Source organism: Lingula anatina, chromosome 6, assembly GCF_051362555.1.
Source record: "Lingula anatina isolate TDL-2025a chromosome 6, LinAna3.0, whole genome shotgun sequence".
Classification (NCBI taxonomy): domain Eukaryota; kingdom Metazoa; phylum Brachiopoda; class Lingulata; order Lingulida; family Lingulidae; genus Lingula; species Lingula anatina.
Genome location: NC_141772.1, coordinates 6,681,429 through 6,699,110, shown reverse-complemented (window position 1 = coordinate 6,699,110; position 17,682 = coordinate 6,681,429). Strand labels below are relative to the sequence as shown.

Genomic DNA, 17,682 nt, shown 5'->3' with positions numbered 1-17,682 from the left:
ATGGTTTTGTGAAAATAAAAAATTCAGGAAACCCACTTCGCCCTTGATAATTGTGGTTTGGTCCGAGTCCCCGAATGACCAAAACAAAAAAGCTTGAGAAGCACCCTTGTCCCGAGAACAATTATCCTTTCTCTACTCCTCTATCCCCGGGCAATCTACTTTGTTTTGTGCTGTTATGGATGCACTAATTTGGTGTAATTTACGCTACATGGACGGGCTTGAATTATACATAGACGCTTTTCAGGTCTTGTGAAGCAAGATTTCCCCATTATATTGTGTCAATATCTTTAATCATATATAACAGCAGTGCTGTGGATTGAGACGAGATATTATGTACATGTAGATTTGACTCGTTAACATCGGGGATATTCACTAAAATGTTTTACTGACAATGTCTTCTTTACATTCAAAAAGAAACATGTTTTTACACGTAACAGTATATCTCCACTCGTTAAGCGCCTTTGGCATCTTTTCGGCGACAAAATAGGCAAAGTATTGAGATATGTATTAACACTTCGCCAACGTCAATTTCTAAAATAACTGAACAACAATAGATTAGCCGTTGTAGGATGTAGAATTACTGAACGACCATACATTATCCATTATATATCAATGCTACTCAATGTCTTGTTTCACTGAATGTCACATCTAACACAATCTCACTGGACGTCACATCTAACACAATTCGAATGAGTTGCCACATAGTCTCACCTAATACAATTATTTAGCGTCTTATATAAACTGATTTCTACAGAGGGTTATACCTGGGCGGCCTGGTCACATAATATTCAGGTACAGCTGATTGATTTCGTGCAGACCGTTTGTTTGCGTGCGTCCTAATAATCTCACTTGACACAATGCGTCTTGGTGGTACACGACTGAAACAGGGCGTTTTTTACGTCTTTTGTGCGTAAACACTAAGTGTGCCAACAGTGTAATATAGAGTATTTGCGTCCAAATCATTTAACACATAATGCAAATTATTTCAAAATGATTGCTTAAGATCGTCTCGTCTCAGGCAGGCATGACGGTCCCCCAGTATGCTCCTACAGCGATTAAAAAAGAACGTTTTTCATCTCAGTTCATGGGCAGCAAAGTGAGACACGTTTCGCTGTCGCGCACTGGCGCCGTAATCGTGCTGAACTACTCATGCGTATTCTAGTCTGTGATATGAAAAGAAAATCGTCATGTCTGGACAGAATCTGTTTACACTCTCAAAACAACAGTCATGAACAGTTTTCCGCAGAACTTAGGCATTGTCAATCATTTAATGGAATCGTCTCTGTAAATGGGTGTTACAGTGTACCGCACGATCACCTCACCCTTAGAAGCACCAGAACTACTATAACAGTCACCAATAAAGAGGACCAAAAGGGCGTGGTCCTAGGTGCTGTATTGCATGAGTCTGTCTTGCACGTGGTGATACACCCTTTGTAAAGAACCCCCTCAAACTGGAACTCCCCGCACTGGTTCTCCATTGTATCGATGGCGCAGGTTCGGACGTAGATCTGCTTCTTTGAAACCGCTGGAATAAATAATGGTGTAGACTTGGATTAGTTTGTAAGTTGGTTATTTTGGTTCTTCGTGTTAGTGAATTATCGTCTGTAATTTCAAGCTCTTCATGCGCTGAAGGGGACTACTCGGCAGTGGCAAATTATTGAGAAAAAGACTTTAACATAATTTAACAAATTTAAACTTTAACAAATCTTTGGTCGTATGTGTGCGGGATGTACGCGTATTGAAGTTTTCGTATGCTCCTTTTATTCAGGAGTACCTCTTTGAATCTTTTACTGTTAAAATTCCCTTAAAACACAATACTACAAAAAAAATAAATCTATGTCAAGACTCTATTCTGCTGCTTTAGGATCCCTCCTCCTCCCATCACAGAGACAAAACACCACTACTCCAAAAACTCACCTCCTTCTCCTTTAATCTTTATGCAGTAGGAGGCAGGGAATAGGCCGTATCTGTTCTCCATCCCCTGTCTACAGGCTTTCTCCACTCTGCTGAGGGCGGGGTTGAACGGATCATGGCAACCAATGTCGGAGCCATTGGCTGAGACGCAAGAGAAGCAGTCGATGGCGTCACCTGGAACAGTGAAGTAGGTACATACATGTATGTACAGGTAGGTAGGTAGGCAGGTAGGTAGGTAGGTACTTGTAGGTAGGTACTTGTAGGTAGGTTTACATCAAAATGGCCATTTACTAATTGATGATTGGATGATTGAACACATAATGGCGATCAATATTTTAAATTAAAACACAAATTAAACAATAAAATGGCCTTTGATTGCTTCACCCCATCCCCCACCCACCATCCCACCGCTACCCACCCTGCCACTGTCGAAAAACCTTAAATCCAGTTGTTCGGATAGGTACATACGCATCCCTTGAACAAGCAAGACGATTATTTAACATTGTAAATTTGTTCCGGTCATAAAGTCAACTGTAGATACTCATCTATTAGTTCGTCCAATCTGGTTAATCTAATCTAACACCCAATTACTCCACACAAAGCTAGCAATCTCCGAACGCTGTGATCTTTTTGTCCCTCGATTCTGTTTTCCTGCCCCTGAGGACGGTTTACAATAAAGGTAATGGAGATCGGAAAAGGAATCAAACTTTAACCGTGCCATCAGATTTCTCCTGGGAAACATTTGCTTGTGAAATCTCAGAACTTGTGGACCTCGAGACAAGACAATTCATAGAAACATGCCAAATGCCAATGTCTTATCTTACACCGTATATATCAGAGGTCACCACTGAAACAAGAATGACAGTATTGATACAATCCATTAAAATTAACACGGGTTTCAGAGTGCCAAGCTGACGCGAACTAGGTTCTTTATTTTAAATTTCCGGGGAATCATGTTGCGTCTGTGTTTATAAATAGACGTGTACAACGCCAATCATAAATGTAAGACTACTAGTAGTGTATTCACTGAGTCACGCGCACTTTTACTGAAGGAAAACTCGGATGATTGGTTATGCGTTTGTGCCGCTGGCTGTCAGAATCCGATGTAATATTTTTGATTAATCAGGAAGTTTATAAAATAAAGTTGACATGCATCGGACTAAATGCTCAGGGTAGCCGAAATATATACAATGTACTGTTATGAAGCAAGGCGCTGTAACTGGCATATGTCAAATACGATAAAATGTCACGAAACAGGTGTTCGTTTTGATATGCTGCGCTTTAACAAACATGTGTATCTGAAAATTGAGACACAGACACACAGACACAGACAGACGCAGACATATGCTACTGTAGGGTAATATTTATAGTCTAGTGAGATTTTTGAAAAAAGGCTCTGCATAAGAGGCAAGGGGCATTTTGGGGTAAAAGTTGGGAACCAGGCTTAATAGCATAATTTTGGGATGCTGAATCCGATTTACCCGGTTCCCAAGCGAAATTTTGCGTTTTTAACGGTCTAATTTGCAAAAAAAACAAAATGGCCGCCAGATTTCCTATTTTCTGCAATATCTCTGGAACTAGACAGGCAAATATTACAAATGAAGTGTCTTTACCTATATTTTCAGGGTCGAGGAACATTATTAAGATGTTTCTGTTAGAATTAGATTTACACAATTTTCCAAAATATGCAAATTAGGATCGCCATTACTGAAAAACCGTTTTACTTCTGTATCTCTGTAACTAGGCAAGCAAACATGACAAATGAAGTGTCTACACCTATGTTCTCAGGGTCAGGGAATGTGATAAATCAGATTTCTTGTCTGATGGGTAGCACTGACTTTGTGAATCATGTCCGAGTAGCACATTTTATTGTTTTGTTCCCTGTATCTGTCAAACACTAGTCAATCTGCTGATAGTTAGAACCTGCCTCCAGAACTGCTCTTACGTACGTGTCAGCCAAACTACCAAAGGTCACTGCATTGTCAGACCTTCCCAGTGAAATTGCCAGTGCTTGCCCATCAATTATAAGGCAAGATGAGCAGAGGTGGATCCAGGATTATTTGAAGGGGGAGTCCGCAGATGCAAAGCCTCCCCCCTCCCCACTTGGCAACGGATTAGGGGCCTGTTGAAGGGCCACGAAAAATTTTGGTATTTAAGAGGGCGAACGGTGCCATTTGGTATGGTTTACAACTATGATTAAGCTGGTCAAAATTATAATTTCAAGGGGGGACCAGAATTCGAATGGGGGGTCAGGGCCCCCTTGACCCCCCCCCCCCCCCCCCCCCCCCCCCCCCCCCACAATCCGCCACTGGGTGAGGAGTCATTTAGTTTAATTTCATCAGGGCAGAATACGTCTTCTGTTAACCTTCCAGTTACAGATTTGGCCTCAAGGAAATCGTTTAGAAGCTTGAGAAACTGCTCAGACTTGCTATTAACACAGAAATGCTTTTCGTATCGTCAATCATTTAATTGGATTCAATAGAATATCAGAAGATTAAAGCAAAAATTCAAGAAATTTTGTTAATTAAAATGAAACGATACCAATGGGTAACCAGTAATAAGCTAATGGAAAAATCGCTGAAATGAATGAGGTGAGATGTCGTAGTGTACTTGAAGTATACACATACATATTGACATTTAATATGGAATATTTTAGTTTAAAAGGAAAGTGTTGATAATAAATTAACTTTTAAGGAAAATCGATCACAAACGACAATTGTGGTCAGGTATATGTGTAGCCAGGTGTGTTGGTTATTGTTCATTAGGCTGCTTTCTCTGAAGCACGGTTATATTACGTAATATGTGGCAGTTTCTCTGAGCAGTCCTCTTTGGCTGGTTACAGAATGCGTATAAAAGGGCAGCAGTTATGCAGAATAAGTCTCTTTATTTCGGCAGCGTCCAGTCAGAAGAGTTTGATATTTTTCAGACTCTTAGCTGACCTTACGGTATGTGAAATAACGGCAGCGACTTGCCACACTATTGTTGCATTATGTCAGAATGGACAGAAGCAAACTGCTATTGGCAGACAGCTGAATGTGTCCTAGGGAGCAGTTTCTAACGTCTTACAGAAACACGCCCAGACTGGTGCATTAACACAGACACCACGGCCAGGACGTCCTTAAGTCACCACCAGAAGGGAATACCGCTTGCTTCTGCGGTTATGCTGTAACAACCGGATAAAGACAACTCTTGCTGTACAAAATGAGTGGCAAATTACCATTCAAAAGCATGTTTCTAGAACTCTAGTGAATGCAAGGCTACTTTTAGCTGGTTAACTCTATGAACAGAGCAACATGGTGGGCTAGACGCCATTTGCGGTTCCAGGCACAGCACTGGGTTCATGTAGATTTTTACAGATGAGGCAGGGTTTGAATTCCACCACCGCGATGGCTGAATCAGAGTCAGTAGGTTTCCAGACGAGTTACTGCACGAGGATTGTGTCACACTACAGTGACTTGTGGCCGTGGCAGTATCTCTGTATGGGCAGGTTTCCACTATGGAGCCAAAACAATATTGGTGGCAATTGACGGAAACTTCAACCAGATAAAATACAGGGACATTTTAGAGAGTACTTGCTGCAATTTGCAAGAAGGTACTTCCAGGACAACTTCATCCTGCAAGATGACAATGCCCGACCACACCATGCCCATGCAATAACTGCTTTTCTGCAAAACCAAGAGGTAAACCAGTTGCCTTGGCCGACAAAATTCCCCTTACATGAATTCTATAGAAAACCAGTGGGCATAAATCGCTAGCAGAATCAAGAGTTTACCCGTCCAGCCTACAAATCGGCACAAGCTTATGCAATCTCTAACTAATGCGTGTAACACAATACTGGATCATACTCTCAGAAACCTCTCTGCATGGAATGAGGGCTCTGGTTGCAGCTAGAAGAGGCTGCACGCGTTGTTATCAGTTTCCATTTTTCACATTTGTCTTGATGATTCTTTTGTGTGAGAGAAAATCCTTACCAGCTGATATTCTTGATAATATCGAGTTCATAAGAATTTAATACCTCGTTGTTATCAGCTATAAAATTATCCATGCGCTGTTTATAACGCTGATATGAATACTTATTTAAATTAAATTTTTGATGATGTATTCACAAGGGTTGATTTATTAAAGCCATATCGAACACGATAACAAGTGTTTTTTTCATCCATTACTAATATATGGGAAAAAAAGAAAATATGTTTGAAAAAATCCATTTTAAATGTGAGGTCTGTACATTGCATCACATGAATTACATGTTTCGGCAAATCCCTCCATTGCATTAATAAGGTAATATTTTTTAAATCTAAGTCAAAGGGGCAGTTGTGTGATCCAATGTGTTTACATCCCAATGGCAGCGCAGTATTTAATTGCAAAATTCAATTCAGATTCGAATAATTGCTACAGTATGACAGTGTAGCACTCATTGCTGATTTGATTATAGTGAAAATGTCTTAATCACTTTCCCTAATGCTAAAAACATGGGTGTGGGCACTTAATATGTCATGTTTGCTTGCCTAGTTAACGCAAAAGCAGTTCTGAAGGCAGGTTCTAACTATCAGCAGATTGACTTGTGTTTGACAGATACAGGGAAGAAACAATAAAAGGTGCTACTCGGACACGATTCACAAAGTCAGTGCTACCCAAAAGACAAGACATCTGATTTATCACATTCCCTGACCCTGATAACATAGGTGTAGACACTTCATTTGTCATGTTTGCTTGCCTAGTTACAGAGATACAGAAGTAAAATTGTTTTTCAATAATGGCGATCCTAATTTGCATATTTTGGAAAATTGCGTAAATCTAATTCTAACAGAAACATCTTAATAATGTTCCTCGACCCTGAAAATATAGGTAAAGACACTTCATTTGTAATATTTGCCTGTCTAGTTCCAGAGATATTGCAGAAAATAGGAAATCTGGCGGCCATTTTGTTTTTTTGCAAATAAGACCGTTAAAAACGCAAAATTTCGCTTGGGAACCGGGTAAATCGGATTCAGCATCCCAAAATTATACCAATAAGCCTGGTTCCCAACTTTTACCCCAAAATGCCCCTACCATTCATCTTTTGTGGAAATCCCACTAGACTATTATGATGTGTGCAGCTCAGAGATACGCATGTGCTATTTTTGATACAGTTTCCTCGGCTAATGTGTTATTTTTATCATTATTATTGTAAGAGGCGCTCAATACACAATTTACCGTGTGTGCTTTGTATAAATATTATTTTGTGTTTTGATTTCGTTTTGGTATCAGATTTTTTTTTAAGAATATCAATTCTAATTTAAAACACATTTTAAACATATAAATATATATCATTTCATTACGTATTTTGTGGATCCCGTATGTCATAAATTCGCGAAAGAGGCCTTAAAAGGTACCCTGAGTTTCAGAGATAACAAGAAACTATCCTCCAGTTACTAAAGAACAACATAGACGTGTCTATAATAGACGTTTGTTCTCAAATATCTCTGAACGGCAGGGTGTTGCTCTTACACATACGGTCTCCAGGCAGCTCCGAGAAGCCATCGTTAGCTACGATAGTCAATAGAGTATCATTCTCTAAATTTGCCTGCTACATATGAGACTAAGATTAAAGACATAAACGCCGTAATGAAAGCTTTGTGGAACCGGTTCCAAAGTCGTCAATCATCACCCCAATTGGTATAGGGCCTATGACGGATAGTATCGGATAATATGGTTCATTAAGAGGCTTACTACTTTCAAAGAAAAATGATTGATAACATGCGTATGTTATCTGGAAAATTAAATTGGACACATGTTGCAATACTAGTTCGTCATCTATCAATTTATGCAACCGGTATTTTTACAGTGGAACGCGTTCGGTATGATTTGTATGCGTATCGGTTGAATAACCCGCATAAGCTGTCTCTAGTTCAGGATCGCTTGTGCTTAAAGGCATAGGGGTGAATTAATGGCGCAAATACTCATTGGAACGGATATTGATCGCTGTTTTGATTCCTTTACCACAATAAACAAGGTCATCTTCGCCTTTAACTTTCATTCAATTTGTAAAGAAATTAAAGAAAGAATCACGTGGATATTCAGATCCGCCCAAAATTGATACAAACTAAAGACTTCTCAGAGCGTCGTGTATGTTTTTTTCCTGAAGTTAATTTACACAAACGCGATACCAATTGGCGGACCAGGGGACAGATTAACTATATAAGAGAGGTACATGAGCCCTCTACCCCCCCCCCCCGCTCCCCCCCATTTAGTTCCTAATAAATTGTTCTCCAAAGCGAAGTGAAAATTCTTCCCCTTCCCCTGTGCTCCTCCCTCTTCTTCTCCAGTCTCCCTCTCAAAATACAAAATACATTGAATCTGTGAGCGATTACCAGAGAGGCATATATGTGGCAGTCCTAACACAATCTAATCACTACCCGAGGCAATATGGGCTGTTATTGAAAATAATGCTATCTAATATTGAAATAAACGCTGAAAACTGCCACCAATGAGAAAAAATACTTTTGCCTGAACATCAAAGCAGATTTGATTACTATATTTATAATAGGCATATTTCCGCCATTGACAGAAGCTTAATAATACCCAGACCGCTTTTATCTTTACATGTTGGTATCATTATATCAATACTCTGCAGATTGTGGTCATTTCAAAATCAAATATTGAACAGGTATTTCTGGGTGTATCGTAAAACAAACAGTAGAGGGTCATGTGTAAGATAAGTGTATACACTTAAAATATTTTTCTTCTTTTTAAATTAAGTTTATTATCTTTATTATCACTAGTAATGAAGAAAGGGAGAACACTAAAAAAAGGAAGAATCATAAATCAACACCTTTGTCATTTAAGTCATATTTTGCCAGCGGACACTGGGTAAATGATTCTGTAGTACCTCGTGCCGCCATATTGTCCAGACAGGGACAATTACCAACAAAGTTGGCTAAGAACAGTCAAGATTTCAAATATTATTGGTATTATTCCTGGGCCATTATACAGTCTCCACTGTCCTGAAGGTCACTTCCCAAAGGGTTCTGGAAATCCGAGTTCCAGAAGTGATATGGAATAATTCTGTTGCCCTGCGGTCCTTGCCAATATATACACACACGCTCCCTAGAGACATTCCATGATTCGTTAAAAAAAGAAACTCACCATTGACATGATTATGCGATTGGTGTTGGTCAAAGGCACTGGTATTGAACTATGGAGTTATAGAATAAGTTATTATTGTTCTTATATCATGTGCTTTTTCCAAAAGAGACTGACAAAAGAAGTAGAAAGGTGCTTAAAATGTAATCAAGAACGTTGAAATGTTATTATTGGTCATTATCCATTGCCCTTCTGTAAACAGAACCCTAACGCAGTGACTGATAATGATAGCACGTAAATCCAGAAGGTGCCATTAAGAATATTAGAGGACAGGTTCAATATCCATCCCAGCAATATTACTTAGTGACGTTAACACTAGATGCTTTCTTGTGCTTTAAGCCACACACAGTAGGTCAGCTCAGGTTTTATATCAGACATGCAACTGGTTCGTAAAGAAAATAACAACTTAGAGAAAACTCAATCAGCAGGAATGCTAGATTCTTTGGTACACAATATTCACATATCGTAAGAGAAGAATTATGCTCTTTCACATAGGCCTAAACATAGTGTGCAGGAATGATGATATGTATATGGCTGCAGTATTATGAGATATAATAACTTTATCGAAAATAAAAATAGTGACTGTATGTATTTACCAAATCGAGAATAGTGAGTGTTTTTACACAAAAAACACATCTTGTGGTTGTGCAAACAACTCGCACCCACCCTGTCTGTCATAATGGCTGATTCAATAGCTGATTTTAGTCAGGCAATATAGTTTCATCTTTCATCTTTTATCTTTAATTTTCTCTCTATTCATTTATCAATATATATTTTCTGGCATTTGCTTCCTCTGTATTTTATATTGACAATATGCAATAATCACATACAAGCAAAATACTAGTACAACGCCTGTGTTAAAATATTATCGTACGCTGTTTCGCATTACAGGTACCCGCAGCAAAACGAGTTAATCTAGGAGTGAAAATGTATCAATATCAGAATAGACGAATGAAAATGACCCATTGCCATCGAAATTCAACAAAATGTGACTGAAAATTATTGGAGTCTAAACTAACTGTTTTCCCAGGAACGTAATTTGTATGTATGCTCCTAATAAGCGTATTCATCTGAATCGATTCTATTCAATAATTTGTAGTGTGCAACATGTGTTGCCTTCATTAACTGTTCTATCGTATGCACGATCATTTTTTCACTACCAGACACTATGAAATGGCTGTTATATTGTATGCAAGATCGTTTTCTCTGCAGCAAACACCCTGAACGGTTAGGGCTTTGCTTTGACAATGAAAAAACGGCGTAAGGCAGTCGATTTAAAAGACCGTCATTAGAATTTTGGGGCTGTAAGACTGGATAATGTTTTAGCGTCATATCAATATTTATAGCACATAAAAAACATTCTACTATCGAGTTCTTTAGAAAGAAACAAATCATAAATAATAAATACATGCTTCTAAACCACCTTTTTTCCATAAATTGACTACCGAAGCGAAATGCTACATGCAATTCTGCATATTCACTTAAAGAAAAAAGTCTAAAAAGGCATTGTTAGAAGTAATTACATAACAATAAAAGACGTCAATAAGCATTCCTTCGAAACTGGTTTATAGAATGGGGAAAACATTCCAATAAAGTGCAAATTTAGGTGCATGTATTTAAACGTAGCCATGCAGTGCGCTGTTTCAAAGGATATTTTCCAAAAGGGTCAAAGCAAATGTATCTAGTTCATTGCAGCAATTCTGCTTGTTTGAATTCAATAATGATAACAAGTAATCTAAGCTAAATAACACTCACGCGGCGGTGCCAGCTTTTCGCGTGAGCGGATAATCTACTCATACTGATTCCGGATTCATTTTGCCTTCCATTCAGGTTTTATTTGATTTTTAATACAAGATGGAGATTGAATTTATACCCACAATGAGTTAAGTACCGGGTAGTGTACCAAACACTGCTGGCAAACTTAACGCCATGTTTATAATGAAAAAGGCTGGTCTAATTTAGTACGCGCGGACAGCGAATGTCAACAACTTGCAATTTCAAATCACAATAAGCCCATCTAATCCATCTGTTTCCCCCTCTCTACGTTTGCTATTGAATTTCTATTTAATGGACCGCTATACCGGTAGTATATAGTATAGTTATTATACATTATCTCATTGAGGGCTATTACTTCATTTTCACATACATCAATTTCAACAGTTCATATCTAGCGGTGAAAGTAAACTGGAAATGGTAACAATAGATCTTCCTTATAACCATCGCCTGTTTAACATGCTGCGTTAGCTTACACAATTCCTTATTGCCAGTGGCAAATCATCGATGCTCGTTTGATATCTAATACCATTATAAATCAGACAATTTCTGTAATAAAACTTTCAACTTAATAATAATAATAATAGTAATAATAATAATAACTATTATTATTATTATGATGATGATGATGATGATGATGAGTAAAACTTCTAAATGCCACTCTGAATGTGGATGTTTTCAGGTCAATACATTAAACTTCAAATAAAATTAAATACTGTACATTAAATCGCTAGAAATGAGAAAACATTTCAAGATAAAAAATATTTATCAAAATTTTCAGATAGTAAGCCTAAGCACTGGTGCGAGTCAGATAAGCTAAGCTTTACTGAAACGTCTTTCGATTAGGCAGACATCAAAGGTGCTGCATTGCAAATTGCATATTGTTTCTGACCGTTTCTGAATGAGACGAGCAGAATAAGATGCAGAGTATCGTAGTCCCATTAATGAAGTCCCCATACTAATCAATAGAATTAATCAGATGAAAGGCAATCAGATAAACAGCAACAAAGCCTTGCGCTCGCTTTTCTTTTTCATTCTTGGCAGGGACCATTATGACTCTTGGCAGTTTGAGCAATGATGGAGCCTGAATTTGCCGAATTTGTAACTAAACTGCACTGAAGGGGTGGGGGGAGGAGAAGGAAGTGGGAGTAGAAACACGTCTTTACCTCTCTTTGCCGGTGTGACAGGAATGGTAGTCCTCCAGGAACCGAAGTCCGTTCCCCATTACTATATACTATATACTGGTGGCATTCAACCCATATACTAACCCCAATTCTCTGACTAGCCCTAACCTGTACTAATCATAAGGGAACCTGGACTTCCATTTCTAGAACTACCATTCCTGTTACACTGGGCCTCAAAAAACCTTAGAATAGTTGTCAGCATATTGGTTATTGCACAAAAAAACTTCTATTATAAAGAAGGAATCTTTGTATGCCATTATACTCAGCGTTATCTTTTCACAAAACAAACTGCAATTACATCTTTAATACTGGGGACTTTAACTCATCGTAAACTGTAATTGAATTTATGGCTACATGCAGCCTTTAAACCCACAACAGAAACAGTTATCAGATAAACTAATGCGCATTTGCCAGCGTAGCCGGTAAATAATGGCTGTATCCATAAGTATTGTCAGTTGGGAACCCCTCATGAGGCTTCAGATTGCATAATCTCTCTGGCAGTGGTTTACGGTCAATCCAGACGCTTTAGCTAAGAGCTGTATGCTATATACTGATATCTCATATCACTTTAGTTACACAGACGGTGGTATTCGCAAAAAAAGTCAAAAACTTACACAACAAGTAACCCTGTAAATACATGTATACATGTTTGCCCGTCTTTTGGCTGATACAAGCTGTTTTGCAATTAAAAGACCGTTTTCCTCTTTTCAGAAAGAAAAACATTGCTTTTGACATTGGCATTGCTTGCTGAAACACTACCTTCGAATTCCCCATCCATGAATAGAAATGCTATGGAATTCGGTAGCCCTAGCCAAACAGTGAAAGTAAGTGCTGTAAAACCCAATATGGCGCCCATCCGCCTATGGGCAATGTAATTAAACTCACAAGAACACATTTCTCTTGAGGCCCCTTAGAGAAATAAACGTTTACCCACGAGGCCCCGCCAGCGAGGTATTACATAACATGTTCCTCAGAAATGGTTGGAAGCGAAGAAATGATGAGACAATTTGCAGTATGAAAGATCAATAGAAATGAATACCTGCTTGGAACAATAAATCATTTCTGTTTCTTTATCTTGGCGTGTCATCTGATAGCCCGGTATCAATCTATCTGAGGCGTTTTTACTGTTAGCTACGAACTTGTGGCCGGCAAATAGGCAATCACAAATATAAAACAATCCACATTACCATCAAAACTTACATTTTCAACTTAACATTACAAGTCTTTGGAACACTTCATACCCAAAAAGTTTAAAATAAGATGAAAAGAATGCACGGAGCTTTGTTAGTATCATATTAACTTTTTTTTTATTTTCATTTTAGTTTTATTTTATGAAGAGGTTCTGCAACGGTTTTGCACATTGGGTATACAACACAGATTGACATGGTCCTAAATTCACTGGTATTTGATGTGAAAGTTATGGAGCGCCACTGGGTCTGGTACGTTTGAAGTAAAATAATTGTCTTATTCGTGTCTATTATCAAACATAATAATAATGTCAATAAAAAGCTTAAATGGTATTTATGACATTATAATGGTATTATTTTAAGCTCTTCCATGCTTAATGTAGTTTAAAAGAGGATATCCATCTGCACGTGACTCAAAGGAACATACATAAAGCCCAGAATCGTCAAATAAACTGTCTCAAAAAGTATATTCATGAATAGCGATTGCAAGCTTCAAACATCAAAGAAACACAGACAAACAGAAACTTGAAAGTTCTAATGCGTAGAATCCATGTGAATGATTGGAGCAGGCAACCATATGATTTGATGGTATTTCTATTTTGCCATATTTCATCGTGTGTCTATTGTTACAAATTAGATATATCTTTGACATATTGACGTCCATGTTATTATGCGTTATCGCTCTGGTTCTACCGAGTGTTCAGTCAAGTTCGTAAAAATTTTGCGGAAATGAAAAGGTATATGTTTTCAATTAATCCTCACACGGGTTTGCAATAGAAGCTTTTCCATCTGTAACTTTCAAAGAACGCTGGCCTTCCCAGAAAAGCGCTGACGTATTTCTTGGACATCGATTCCATCTTAAAGAAAACCTGTCCTCATTTCAAATGTAACCAAGACCATCATAGTCCATACTCAACTCCTGAACCCAGCAACGACAAAAAAACACTCTAGTTGTTGCTGTTACTAGTTGATACTTTTGAATGAATAAATCGAACGTCCATTTTATCAGTGACTACGTGACATGGACAATGGACGATGTTCAAAACAAATCGATTATATACCGTTTAAATTGGCAATTGTCTCATTATCAGTACGTGCATTATTATATATCTATTTACCAGTTCGTATGCCTCTTTTATTAACGCGAAATGCCCTGAGGTACGTGTACTTATGGCCTGCGTCATTCGGTGCTTTTTGGCCAAGTTGGGTCAAGTTGAAGGGAAAAGAGGCGAATTTGTGTGCCAAATATAAACTTTTCTTGTGGTTGATAGATAATACACAATGAATTAGACTGTATACTACGTTCAACATAGTTCACCTAGGTAAAAAAAAACCAGTTAAATCCGAGATCGTGCAAGTGGATTTACTGGTATATGGTCGAAAAATGACCATTAATCGATTTGGACAACGCGATTGCACACACCGTTTTCAATGAGTGACTTCGCCGCTATGCTTTATAGTGCAGTTTCGGATATCGCGTGTTGCTGTTAGCTCGCTGAATGCAGTTTTCACTAAAAACGATAAATGTGTTATTTTCAGCAACCGGTATAATGATGCTTAGACCATCCGCTTCCCAGATAATTGATTTAATTCAATAACAACAGAAAACGCAATATAGCCTGCTTGACAGTGTTCCATTGTCAGAATATGAAAAAACATGTACTGAAATGTCACCAGTCACTTCAAGGACATCTTACGAGTGCAGTGAAAAGAGTGATGCAATTTTAATGTAAAATTCTAGGGCTTCTGATGCTGTATATTTTGACAAATCGATGTTGCTACGTAATTTTCATCAATCAAAACATGATTAGCAAACGTCTCAGTTCTTCTCGGGCTTACAAACATCGCTAAATGCAGTATGCCTATGCATATACCACACACTGACGCAGCTGTTGACGCCACTACATAATCTTTTAGTATTGAAATACCTTTTTTTAATCATACTTAATATTGTGCACTAAAATGTGTACAAATTATATTTTACAGTCTCTCTAGGTTATTATTTTATACATGTATCTTTACAGTAGTGAACAAAATAGGTAGGGGGGCTTGGAAATAGCAGAGGATAATACGGCTGTTAACCAGTGATTGGTATTTCATTTCTTAATACCTTCAGTTATATATACGTGTGTGGCTCTAAAGCATGATTCACTTTTTGCACTGAGCAGCCAGTTAAGAAATGCAATAATATTTCTTGTTTTCATGATAATTAGCATCTAGCACTGGTTCTCAGTAAGTGAAAATAACCCCAAAGCAGTTGAAAAACAGAAATTAGTGAACCACAACACACCACGATCTGGTGGAACCGCGTCAGCAGTACCAAGGCAACGTGGATTTAGACAGCAACAGAAAGAAAAAGACAAATTGTACAACAACAACCCCCCTACCAAAATAAATAAATAAATAAAATAATAAAAGAAAAAAAAACGCAGAGATGTTTGAATGATTATATTTCCTGAATAAAATCTGCAGCACTGTTCTAGGGGATAAATGCATTCTTCAGACTCATGTTGTCTCGTATTTTAAAATTTTGCTGCCACTAAATGAAGACTTCATTTATTTTGATTTATTTCCAAAAGAAGCTATCTCTTCATGCGGGTTTACTTTTAAATCATAAATATGTGGGTATACATCATGGCCTCCATTAATGTGTATGTATTAGTTTTGGTGAGTGTGGGTTTTTACGTTCGCTTCAAGAACAAACCACCGATAACAAACCGGGTAGTAGCTTGCTATAATGTTTTAGAAATCTTTATGTTATGGAAAATACCGAACAACACCAACAGATATGAATCCTGATATTAATAACCAAAGATTTTAATATGTATCGTGATATTATGTAATTACATAACGTACCTTTCCCCGCCACCAGTACGAGCGCAGCGGTCACGCAGAGAATCCACTTCATGTTCGAATCCCTCTCAGGAGCCATCCGTCATCTCTTATCTTTCCGCAGTGTCCAGTGTATTTAAATGTCTCCGATGTATAGAATACAGCAACAATCTGTAGATGATCAGATCTTCATCACGATCGCTTAAGTGAGACTGCTTTTTACTGAAGGTTGTCTTCGATTGCGTTGACTGGATCGCTGCAGGAAAATTCCAACGTACAATAGACGGTGAGAGTCAGAACATCTTCCTACGTTTTAAAGCTCCTCACAAATGGAAAGCGCTGGAGGCGATGACAACCGTCGCCGCCCTTTGGTATCTCCAGTGTCGATTCACTTCTTAATCATACTGTCGTAACGGTGATATAAATATACCTAACGCTTCAACCTTCGACTAAACACGCCGAACACTGTGACAGTTTTGACTATTTTCTAAAATCCTCAATCGAATTTCCAAACTCAATCTAATTTCCCAGGTAACTCTCAATCCGCTCAATCTGTCTCTGAGAGCAGCTTTCATCTAAGCCGACGACGTCTTCAATATTGTATAGCTGACAGCGTGGCCGGGAACGATAGTATCTAATAGTACTTGATCCCACACTGCATCGGCAATCGCGGCGGCATGAAGACGCATTACCGAAGGAGAAGCCAACCAAGGTTGCACTGATACCAACAGAGAGTATCGGTGCGACGCTGATGATCGATCAAGCTTTACATATATGCAAGTTATCAGTGTCTATGCATTAGCAGGTGTTGCCTCGGTGTGACCTTGTTTTGTTTTATGTAAGAAAACAAGCAGGTTGCCAGTTCTAGGAATTTAACAATATTGAAGACGTCGTTGTTTTGTCGTTTTTAAAAGAATTATGTATCAGCGCCTGCTGTCTTTAAGGTCTTCAGTAATGTGTTACAGCCTTTACAGTCTTCCATAATGTGTTTCAACATGGGGAACACACTATTTTGAAATAACGATGTCGTTTGAATCATCAGCACAGAAGCTTCAAATAATCGAATGTGCCAGTGGAATTTTAGCTGAGTAAATAGGTCACCTTGACATACTTTCTGTGGTACAATTTTTTTCATTTGACGCGATGACTTTTAGTAAAACAGGTAATTTTTGTTTCAAAAACGGAACATAAACGGAATTAAAAAAAAAAAAAGATGAAAAGAGGATGGCCCACATTCGCCATTGATCCCTCTGTTTAACAATAAACTTAATGTACTGAAAGGTACTTTTCATTTAATAAGACCAAAGACATCCACTAAAGAGAAGACATTTAGCTTTAAGAACTGCAGTTTAACAACAAACTCAATTGTACTGAAAGCTACTTTTCATTTAATAAGACGAAAGACATCCACTGAAGACTAGAAAAACTGAAGCTTCATTCTACACAGCTCTGGAATTCTCTCTTGTAGACGCAGGCCATTACGGGAAGACGCAATTGTCCGCGTCCGCAAATTAGTAGTGTTCCATTATCAGTGGAAATGATATCTACTCGTACTATCACAAATAAGCCACTGCCGAGGACCGATGGATCAATTAACACATTGAACCATATCACTTCATTTCTCATTTGTCTTCAGGGAGCATCGCTGGTAATTTTAATTGCCTTAC

The 17,682-nt window shown here is 38.2% G+C and overlaps 1 protein-coding gene across 1 annotated transcript; it reads right to left on the bottom strand.

Moving 5' to 3' along the window:
• Positions 1–266: 266 nt before the first annotated feature.
• LOC106164033 (uncharacterized) lies at positions 267–17,190 on the bottom strand. Its single transcript, XM_013541787.2, has 3 exons — positions 16,040–17,190; positions 1,918–2,088; positions 267–1,525 (listed from the first exon to the last, which is right to left on the bottom strand). Exons 1-3 carry the CDS (start codon positions 16,113–16,115, stop codon positions 1,314–1,316), a joined length of 459 nt encoding a protein of 152 aa, XP_013397241.1. The 5' UTR covers positions 16,116–17,190; the 3' UTR covers positions 267–1,313.
• Positions 17,191–17,682: the final 492 nt, after the last annotated feature.

Bases quoted from the DNA above. Each gene is read 5' to 3' on its own strand.
- LOC106164033 (XM_013541787.2), bottom strand. From the start codon at position 16,115: ATGGCTCCTGAGAGGGATTCGAACATGAAGTGGATTCTCTGCGTGACC. The intron at 2,089-16,039 runs GTACGTTATGTA...TCACTGTTCCAG, and splicing joins CGTACTGGTGGCGGGGAAAG to GTGACGCCATCGACTGCTTC. The intron at 1,526-1,917 runs GTGAGTTTTTGG...TATTTATTCCAG, and splicing joins AAAGATTAAAGGAGAAGGAG to CGGTTTCAAAGAAGCAGATC.